The 10278-nt window shown below is 58.1% G+C and overlaps 2 protein-coding genes across 2 annotated transcripts in view; both read right to left on the reverse strand.

Annotated features, from left to right (window-relative positions):
* The window catches only part of INTS1 (integrator complex subunit 1), a 28066-nt gene extending 27726 nt beyond the window's left edge, over nt 1-340 (reverse strand). The window contains exon 1 of the mRNA XM_010003342.1: nt 321-340. Coding sequence (XP_010001644.1) covers nt 321-340 — 20 coding nt within the window. The remainder of the gene's footprint in view (nt 1-320) is intronic.
* Nucleotides 341-489: 149 nt separating this feature from the next.
* Nucleotides 490-9586, reverse strand: LOC104393751 (lysosomal alpha-glucosidase-like). Its single transcript, XM_010003271.1, has 19 exons — nt 9054-9586; nt 8710-8855; nt 7615-7780; nt 7007-7103; nt 5852-5971; nt 5477-5595; nt 5277-5408; nt 4397-4507; nt 3583-3696; nt 3333-3417; nt 2857-2974; nt 2374-2507; nt 2101-2252; nt 1811-1959; nt 1579-1720; nt 1290-1388; nt 1003-1167; nt 776-922; nt 490-552 (listed from the first exon to the last, which is right to left on the reverse strand). The coding sequence occupies exons 1-19, from the start codon at nt 9576-9578 to the stop codon at nt 490-492; spliced, it is 2784 nt and encodes a 927-aa protein (XP_010001573.1). The 5' UTR covers nt 9579-9586.
* Nucleotides 9587-10278: the final 692 nt, after the last annotated feature.

The raw sequence follows: 10278 nt of genomic DNA on the forward strand, positions 1-10278 counted from the left end.
AACGGGGGGGGGGATTATGTTGCTGAGGCTGGGGGCTGAATTGGGGGGAAGGGGCTGAGATTACAGACTGAAACTGGGGGGCTGGAATTGGGGTGGAGGGGGGAGTTGGATTGGGGTTGAAATTGAGCAGCTGAGATTGGGGCAATGGAACTGGAAGGACTCGGATCAGGGACTCTGAGGGGGCCTTGTGGCTCCCAGCCCCCCGCACCCCTCATGCCACCACCTCCATCCCCATGTCACGCTCCCAAGACAAGCTCTCCAAGTTGTCCACGTGCCTTTATTACAGTGGGGACCGTGGGCACCCACACCTCAGACCTCACCACTCATCCTGTGTCCCCATCCCCAGCCATGTTGGAGGGGGCCACGTGTCAGCAGGGGACAGTCCCCACCACCTTCTCCATGGCAGCATCCTGGCCTGGAGGGAGGGAGTGTGGAGCACCTCTTGGATGGGTGGCTTTGGTGAGGTGGGGGTGACCCACGGCCCCCCAGTCACAGCCACCGCAGGGAGAAGCCCTGGCTGAGGCTGAGGCCAAGGTCGCTCACGGTGAGAACCTGTGGGAGGAGAGAAGGTGTTTTAGGGTACAGGCTCAGCAGGGGGATATGGAGCATCCTCTCCCCTACCCAGCTCAGCTGAGCTCTGCTCTAGTGGGAGAGCCACCCTTTAGTCCTCGCCCACCTCTTTACTCACCAACCCTGCAACCAGGGCTGGGGGACAAAGGAAGGAGACCCCCAGATGGGGATCCCTAGGACAGGGCACCCCACAATGGGGCCATACCTGATTGTCCAAGTATGAGAAGGGCTTCTCCTGGCCATTCAGGAGGACCTTGCTGGGCCGCTCCCTCACACCAAAGATGCTCAGGGTGCCAATGGTGACCTCTGTGGCCTCAGGGTCGGCATGGAGGACAGTGGAGGTGAAGATGTTCTGCATGAGGGGGTGGCATGAGCTCGAGGTGGCCTGGTGCCACAGGACCCCCTACCTCTGCCCTCCCCACTGTGTCCCACCTGTGTGACATTGAACACCAGGTAGGAGTAGCTGCCCTGCTCAAAGGTGTCCAGGCTCTCGCCATCATCCCAGAAGAGGTCCCCCCATGCAGTGCCACTCGAGGACAAGGCCACAATGAGGTGCAGGGGGTTTCCTCGGGTCACTTCACTGGTGATCCCCGGTTTCTGGGGTTCAAAGACATGGGTGCTATAGAGCAGCGAGCACCCAGGATGGAGGTCTGGGAGCTGAGGTGCTGGTGGGGACACACACACACTGCAGACAGGGGAGCTGATGAGTGGCTGCTCACCTGGGTGGGCAGGATGGAACCCTCGCGGACATGCAGGTTGATGTGCTCCAGGGGGGCTGACATCTTCAGCATCTCCCCGCTGCTGTTCACCGAGGAGCCCTGGGCAGGCGGTGAGAGACACACGCATGAGGGGGTCAGGGGCATGGCAGGAGCTTGGGCATGGGTCTGGGGAGCAGCCATCCCCAGCCCTTCCTCCATCAGGGATTGTGGGGTTCGGCCATGGCTTCACACCCGCAGCCCCACGATGGTCAAGCAGGGACCAAGCGCCCCCCAGCCAAGTGCTCCTCACCGTGTAGAAGTCAAACCACACGCCTCGGGGGACATAGCCTGTCACTGAGTCCACCCCAGGCTCCAGCACTGGTGTCACCAGCAGGCTGCGGCCCCACAAGAACTGCCTGTCTACCCCCAAGGTAGCCACATCCCGGGGGAACCTGCAGCAGGATGGAGACCCTGCTCAGATCAGCTGCTTCTCCATGATCCAGCCAAAGCATCTCCCCAGCTCCTGGTGGGAATGCTCTTACTCAAAGAACAAGGGCCGGGCGACGGTGTCCCCATGCAGGTGGGCCCGGTGGAACAGGGTGTAGAGGAAGGGCAGGAGGGAGTAGCGCGTGAGCAGCACGTCCTTCATGGCCGTCCTTGCTGCAGGGCTGAACACTGTCGGGTCCTGGGCCTTGGGGGGGAAGCAGGGAGTCAGCAGCCACCCCATTCCCACCGGCCTCCCTGCTACCCCTTGCATCCCACATCCTACCCCACATCCCACATCCCACATCCCAGGCCTGGGCTGCCTCCCACCGGGCCCGCTGCCCTTCACCTTCTCGTTCTGGGTGTTGTGGTTGCGAGCGAAGGGGTAGAAGGCTCCCAGCTGCATCCAGCGGGTGCACAGCTCCTCCGAGGTGCTGCCGGAGAAGCCGCAGATGTCTGCCCCCACCAGCGGGATGCTGAACAGGCTGAAGCTCAGTATCCCTGAGAGCAAGGACGGTCAGCAGGGCGCAGGGAGTTTTGGAGATGTCTCCAAACAAGCAGAAAGCTCGATGGAGATGGGGGTGTTGGTAGGGTGGGTCTGTGTGCTGCCTGTGCCACCCACCTGGGATGGAGTAATACATGTCCTTCCACTGGCTCTGGTTGTCACCCAGCCAGTGCCCCGAGTACCTGCCCTGGCTGGGGAAGGTGGAGCGGGAGATGACGAAGGGACGTTTCCCCCGGATCTGGATCAAGGCACTGGAAAACAACATGGAGATCCAGGGCAAGCAGGTGAGAGCAGCCCCCAAGGAATTTGTCTTATCCCACAATGGTACAGGGAGAGGTCCAGCTCCACCACAGCTCTTCAGTGCCAGAAGCTTGGCCCAAGTGGTACATGGTCCTGAGCACCAGGACCACCCACTCATCCCTCCAGGAGTAGCGTTATCTCCACTCCTCTACTGGGTTATTCCCACCCTGGAGGCTGTGAGCTGCCAGAGCATCTCCCCTTTGGGTCAGCCACTCAAAACCTCATCCTTTTCCTAAGCAGCCCTGAGACGCAGGATTTTGTCCCATCCCCAGGCTGGTGGGAATTGGGATGCTCGGATACCTCGCTGTGGCTTTGGCTTCCATCAGCCCGTAGAGATTGTGGAGGTTGTAGTGCACCGAGACCTTCTGCTTTGCTGAGGCACACACTGTCCTTGCAGAGAGAGAATCGCCCAGCACGGCTGCCAGGAGGGAGAGCTCCCATTGGCACATGGATGGAGGGGGGGCTCCTCAGGGATGCAGCCCCCTTCCTCACACCCCATCCCACCATGCTTGCTGGCTCTGGGCCAGCCCTCCCGCATGCTGGAGCTGGTCATTGCTGCCAACCCAGTGCTGAAAGCTCACATGGATGGTCCCATCTTGCATCCTGACGTGGCCCCAACAAGCATGCAAGGCACAGATACCAGCACATACAAGTAGGGGTGGAGACATTCCAGGTGTAAAACGGAGATGTGATGTCTCTTAAAATGGGGTTTCTCCCATAGCACCTGGCTGCCAGTGATCTCAAAGCGTGTGGTACCTACCAGCCCACTTCCTTACCAGGGGTGTAGGGCGGGCTGTCCAGCTCTCCCGGGGGGCACCCATCCTTAGACCCATCCATGAAGTTGGATGGCTCATTCATATCCTACACAAAGAAAATCATGGAGCATTTTCAAGGGGGAGGATTTGGGGATTAGCAGGTAAACCTGGAGAAGCCACATTTGAGGGATAGATGGTCCTGCCAGGACACACACTAGGTGTGAGCTGAGCTGCTGGCAGGGGGTGACCCAGGGGGTAAGGAGGGACTTACGATCCAGAGGCCATCAAAGGGCACATGGGCATGGAAGCGCTGCAGGTTCTCCAGCCACCACTGGTGTGTGTCGGGGTTGGAGAAGTCTGCAAAGGCAGTGGAGCCAGGCCAGACCTGGGGGGACACCCCATTCAGCAGACAGGCAGCTTGTGGGGAGCCACCATGGGGGATAGGGTGTCACAGGGCTGTGAGCGTGCTGAAGGACCCAGAGGTGAAATGGGCCATAAACCAGAAGATAAACCCATGCTGATTGCTTCAAGTCCTGGATGCTGCACGTAGCAACACTCTTGCCTCCATGGTACTCAGGAGCCTTGGGGTGCTGGGGACCCCATTACAACAGGGCAGGGGGTGTGATTTCTCCACAGTTTGCCTCACTCCAGGAATTTTGGCCAATTCATTTTTTGCCAGCTGCATGAAAAGCCCTCTCCTTGTAGACAGCAAGGGAGAGCCAGTGAGAGCAGATGGCTGGGAAAAGGGTGGACAATCTGGGAGGCAAATGCTGCGGAGCAGATCTGGAGGCATGTGTCCATTGTGGCCAACTCCCCTCACCCCAGAAACGGGAAGGGAGAGAAATCAGATGACTAGTCTTGGGCAGTACCACCAACACTGATAAGCTCATATGACTTCCCTGGCCTCCTTCAGGGCTGATGGAGATGCTGGGAGGTGACATGCAAGGCTGAGGGCTGAGCCAGGCTCTGGCAATCATCCCAGAGAGGTCCCTCCATTTGGCTCTCCCTCCAGCACGAGGGATGAAATCCCAGCCCTGCCACTGCACAAGCTCAGAAGGCTGGGATTTCCCCCTGGAGCTCCTCACCTGCCCAATGAGCGGCTGCCCTTGGGTGGTGTTGAGGAACAAGCCCCGTCTCAACCCTTCATCAAAAGGCCAGTAGGAGCCATGAGGGCGGGTGCTGCTGATGCCGGGATCCTGGGGATGGAGCAGAGGGTTAGTGCCTTTTCTGGCAGACATGGCCCCTTCCCCCTGCCAGGTCAGTGTGATTCAGAGATGACAACCCAAACAGGGTCAGCCAGAGCCCACACACGGTGGCTGTTTCCCTCAAGGGGAACAGAAACTTGCTTCAACACTTCCAGGCATGTTTTCTAAAATGTCACTTCTGCAAGTCCCCAGGACCCTTTAGGGTATTTTGAGGAGGGGGGGGACAAATACAAGACATTTTTTGCTTATGCAAGAAACATCTGGTTACAACTGGGCTTGGCTACAATGAGGAGTTCAATAGGGACAGAACCCAACTACCCCCTGTCCCAAACACCCCCCAGTCCCACTTCCTGCCCCAGGCAGAACCTGCACTCCCTTTCCTTAGAGAGGGAGGAAGGGAGATCACAGCCAGATCATGAGATCCCAGCACTCGTGGGGATGTGGGGACACCCAAACCAAGCACCCACGGGTTAAACAGCCTGACCCACAGTTCCTCCATCCTTTTTCCCACAGGGGATCCTTGTACTCCCGCAGGAGATGGGAGCACAGCACAAGAACCTGGCCAGTGTCTCAGTGGTCCCTGTGTTAGGGGGATTTCCAGTGGCAGTTTGCAGCTGCCTGCCCAGCACTGGGGACCAACCTCAGATAAAAATCCCCGGGGCTGGGGTTGATCAGCTGGGATCACGAGTATCCCTTGTGCCTCTGCCTTGCACCCCAGCTCTGCAGCAAAGGCAGCACAGGAGGAGAGGAGGGGAATTACCAGGATCATAACATAGCGCTGCCCATGTTTGTGGAGATCTTCCACCAGAGAGGGGAGGGAAGGAAAATTCTGGGGATCTAAGGTGAAGTCCCGGTACCCATCCATGTAATCGATGTCATTCCACTGTGCATCCTGTGGGACAGAGGCTCAGGGATGGGTGACAGAATCCAGACCCTCCACCCACAGGTCTGGGGGGTTACCTGGGGGATCTGGTAGTTCCTCATGGCTTTCACAGTCTGCCAGGTCTCATTGCTGGATCCGTAGCCCCAGCGGCAGAGGTGGAAGCCGAGCGCCCAGAGGGGTGGCATGGCTGGGAAACCTGCAGGGAGAGAGGGAGCACAAATGGGGTGTCCTGAGACAACAGCAGCATCTCAAAAGGATGGGAGGGGAAGGAGAGAAAGGGAAAAGGGGATGGCCACTGATCCCTGATGTGCTGAGAGGGATGGGGATAGGATGGGTGAGGATGACCGCTCCTCAACAGAGAGGACAGGGGACAGTGGTGGAGCTGAGGTTATATAGGGATGGGGGTGTGGGAATGTGTCCACAGATGGTCACTTCAGGGTGAAGGCACTCACCTATCACCTGCTGGTACTGCTGGATGACCATGTTGGGATCAGGCCCCAAGAAGATGTAAAAATCCAGCACCCCCCCAATGGTCCTCCAGGTCAGCCCTGGAGCAGGCTGCAGGGCCACCTCTTCACAGGGGGAAGAGAAAAATACAGTGAGAACTGGGGAGCAACTCCCAGACCCCAACCTCCACAGTGAGAACCAGGCAGCACCACGGGCAACTCTCAGCCTCTGGAAGGAGAACAAGGAAATCCCTGCCCTGCTCTCAGGGGATGCTAAATGGATGTCTGGAGGCTTAAATCATCACAGCCCGGGTAGGTCGCTGATTTACATGGGGAGAAACCTCACTGTCTTAGAAATTTGCTCTTTAAGCCCAAAGCTGAGCTGTTCTCCCGGCTTCCACTTCAAGACCAAGCACACACAGGGCTTTACTTGGCCTCCTCCCCAGAAACCCCCTCCTAAGAAAATCGAGAGCTACTTGCACAAGCGTGTGTGGGACACCAAGGGCTTTCCTGGAAAAGGCTTTTCACACAAACAAGCCCTCGAACCTCAGCTTGGGCAGCTGCACCTCCCCTGTGCTCCCCGGTGAGCTCCCCCTCGGGGACACCGCGGTAACGAGCCGAGCGCAACTGGAGCCCCGGCATGTGCAGCGTCACCCCAGCTGGCTGCTGGGGGCGGCTGCTGGGAGGGACAGGTGGTCGCCGGTGCCACCCCTGATGCAGCAGGAGCCCACAGGAGCTGCTGCGTTATCAGCTGGCAGGCACGGGTGGATCCCATGGCCACAGCTGGCGCAGCACAGCTGGGAAGAGCGCGGGCGGCAGACCCAGCATCCCCAGCCACATGGTGCCTCCAGGCCTGGGGGCAAGGCCGTTCCCGGTGGAGGGGGAACAGGCACAGACCCGTACACAAAGGACATGCTTTTCCAACAGCAGCTCGGCAGCTGGGTGTGTGGTTAAACTGCTAAGCAGTTGCTAAATAGCCTCGCTGTAGCCAGGAAACAGATGGCAATGCCCAATAACGGAGCCATCAAACCACATCTTTCCCTTTTACGGTTTCCTCTCGCCCCAAGTTTCTGAACCAGCTGCTCTGGCAACTTCCATCTGTCCCCACTTACTGGGTCATCCCTCAGGGATGAGCCAGCCAGGGTCCCTTGGGACACCTACCCATCGCGTTGCTGTTGAGGAGGAAAACCCCATGAGCATCTCCGCCCTCCTCCATCAGCAGGTAGAAGGGGTGAGCACCATAGAGGTTGAATGATTCCTGCAAAGAGGAGGTGCTGGGTGAGAAAGCAGCTCCCAAACAAATCAGGAAAGCCCCTTGTCACTGGGGATGAATAAATGGCCCTGAGATGCATCTGCTGCCACCACCTAACCAGGCATCTGTCACCCTCCCTGTGGAGGACAAGAGGAGGGATGAGGATGGTTTCAGAGCTGGTGCTGAAGACCACAGGAGGCTGCTTGTTCCTCACAGCTCAGGGGCTGCTACTGAGCTGAGCTGGGTGAGGGGGAAACCTCCTGCCTTGCTGCAACCTGTTGCACGAGTGGCAGGGTGGAGCGGAAAACACCCAGGGCCCTTGGAGTGCCAAGAGCATTTTGCAATTGCCCTGAAATCCTGCCCAGCACATATCTGCCCATCAGCCTTCACCACCCCCAGCCTCTCCCAGTGCTGCTGCCCACCCCCTGCCATGTTTTCCTAGGGCTCATCCAATGCACTGAAGACTGGTGCCCTCATCCTTTCCCCTGCATCCCTGTGGGACAGAGGGAGATGGTACCGTGGGAGAGACGTCACGTGCCCACAGCGTGAGGGTGATCCAGTCCAGGCTGTGCAGGAAGGTGCCACGGTGCTCCCCCAGCCCATAGAGGAACTGGGATGGGAGTGATGTGGATAGCTGGAGAAACTGGTCAGCAAAGATCAAGGGAGCCACGGTGGTGTTTAGCCTGCCAAGATGACACCAAAGGAAAGAGAGAGTCAAGGAAGGATGCTGGGATCCATATGGATCCATTGGCCCACCAACAACTGACCCCTTCCCTCACAAAGCATCCCAGAGGCCAGCACAGCAGTGGATGTCCCATGCTACATCCAGCCCCAACACCTTGGCACAGGTGGCAAATTCAGGTCTGGATGGACAGCCTAAGCCTGAACCAGCTTGACCCAGCATGATGCAGCCTTGCCTTTGGTACCAGAAGATTATTATTAACCACCAAGGCCCCGTGGCAGTGGAATTTCTCAGCCTGCCATTAGCTGATAAGCAGCTCCCAAATAAAGGACAGACACAGGCAGCAGCAAATGGAAGGAGGAAGAAAGGATGGGATCTCAAAACACCTTGGCCATACATCAGCCGGCCACTGGTGCTCACCAACAGCTTAGTGTGGGTAAAGCCATGGAGGTGATTGAGATCAGTGCAGCAAAGCCACCCACAGTACTTTTCCACAAAAAGCCTGGAGCTTGGACAGCCAGGAAAACCCAAAATCAAGGTGAAACTGGCAAAGCCACAACCCTTCAGTGGCCCTTTCTCCGAGTCACCAGGTCTCTTATTGGTGCCAAGGACCTGTACCACATTTGGCTGCTGAATAGAACCTGGCACAGAATGAGGGCACTAGGAGGTTTTTCAAGAGCTGCTGATCCCACCCAGTCCTGCCACTGTCACTGCAAGCACATGGCCAGCCATGGAGCCAGGTAGACATGTGCTGCCACATCCCCTCATGAGCACAGCTGTAAAGATGAAGTCAAAGAGGGATTATTGACTAGAGATCCCACAGTGCAGTTTTCCCCAAGCCAAAACCCCAGGGAAGCATGCTGGAGCCAGTCTAGGGTAGGATGAGCTTTCCCCAGCCCACTGTGGGATGTGGAGAAGCTGAGTTCTTACAGCACTCTCCCCGTTGTCCTGCGCCGCAGCACCACCCCAAAGGGGTCCAAGGAGAAGTCCAGGCTGTAGATTGGGTTCTCTGCTCTCTTTGTCACCCGGGGAACCTCAAGAGGAACCTCGTACCGTGGGTTGGCTGCATCAGTTATCTGCAAAAAGGAGAACACATGCTTTAAAGACCACCAATGCAGGAGGGAACAGGGGTGAAGAGGCCACATACAGCCATGCCTCAAGCCCAGTAGCTTCCAGGCTCAGTCTGAGCAGGGGATGGTCACCTACAGGATGAAGGGTGCAGGGGTGCAGAAGCAAGGTCACAAGCTCTGAAGGGCAGCCAGCAGGGAGCTCACCTTGATGTGAAGCCGTGTGTCTGTCTCAAACTCCACATCCAGCCTCAGCATCATGATGTCCCGGGGGTAATAGGCCTTCTCCGTCCTCACCAGCAGCCCCACCATGCCCAGCGCTGTCTGGTTGAGGCTCTCCAGGGTGTAGCTGGGGAAGTCGGGGGGGTAGAAGCACCAGGGCACCCCTCGCTTGCCTGTTGCTGGTGGGGGTGTCTCAATGAAGCAGCACCCCCGGCTTTCACAGAGCTCTTGGGTCACCACCACGTGCCGCTCTGGGTAGCAGTCAAACCGGTGGCTTTCAGGTACCAGGAGACATTTGGGGGGCAGCACAGTTCCCGGCCAGCCCCCTGATACTTGCCGCAGCACCCAGACCGTGATGGCACTCAGCAGCACAGCAGCCAACAGCAGCCCACTGCCCACCCACCACGGGCCCAGCTTCCCACGGGTGCTGGGTATGGAGGCAGCCCCTTCCTCCTCCTCCAGCTGGCATGCTGCTGGCTGCAGGGTCCTCAGCTTCTGGTACGACCTCATCGTCTTGGGGCTGGAGGGAGATGGAGGCAGGTGTGTAGGAGTCAGAGGGGGAGAGCTCCTGCAAGCCTCAAGGACGGCTTCTCCACTCCTGACACCCGTGGCTCAGGCAGAGCCTGCCCACCTCTGCCCATCTTGGCAGCTTCTACCGTGATGTCTACGCCCTTGGCTTAAAGCCATGCAGCAAACTCAGCAAATGGTGGCTTTGCCAGGTTCGAGTGGTCCTGGCACTGCTGGCAAGCTGGGAGACACCAAGGGACAAAGCGCCATCCGCCTGAACCCCACCTACTCCTGGGTGCGGCAGGGTGGCCCCACAAGGACTTTTTCCCGGGTCTGAATTTTTGGGCTGCAGCTTTTCTGGCAGAGGCGAGCAAAACCGAGCTCCCTCTGCCCGTCGGAGCGGAGCTGTGGTGCTGGGAACAGCGGCTCCGAGGTACGGAGCATCCTCTGCTCCGAGCATCATCTGCTCTGCTCCGCTCTGAGCATCCTCTGCCAGAACTCAAAGCCCTGAGTCAGAGGTTTAAGCCCCAGGGAGAGCTGAGCGAGGGATGTCGGGGAACGTGCCATGAGACTTTGTCTCCCACTGATAAAATCTGCTTTTAACAATCTCTCAGGCAAACATGTCCCGGGCTGTAAGTGAAAGAGACCCTCATTGTGCTGCTGAAAGCAGGGAGCAATCTCAGCACCTTAAAAAAGAGACACG

This window comes from Chaetura pelagica, unplaced genomic scaffold, assembly GCF_000747805.2.
Source record: "Chaetura pelagica isolate M959 unplaced genomic scaffold, ChaPel_1.0 scaffold138, whole genome shotgun sequence".
Taxonomy (NCBI): Eukaryota; Metazoa; Chordata; class Aves; order Apodiformes; family Apodidae; genus Chaetura; species Chaetura pelagica.

Excerpts from the sequence above, each read along its gene's own strand:
- LOC104393751 (XM_010003271.1), bottom strand. The coding sequence starts at position 9,578 with ATGAGGTCGTACCAGAAGCTGAGGACCCTGCAGCCAGCAGCATGCCAG. Across the intron at positions 7,781-8,709 it reads AGGACAACGGGGAGAGTGCT|GCTAAACACCACCGTGGCTC; the intron begins GTAAGAACTCAG and ends TCATCTTGGCAG. Across the intron at positions 5,972-7,006 it reads CCTCAACAGCAACGCGATGG|AGGTGGCCCTGCAGCCTGCT; the intron begins GTAGGTGTCCCA and ends CCCCCTGTGAAG.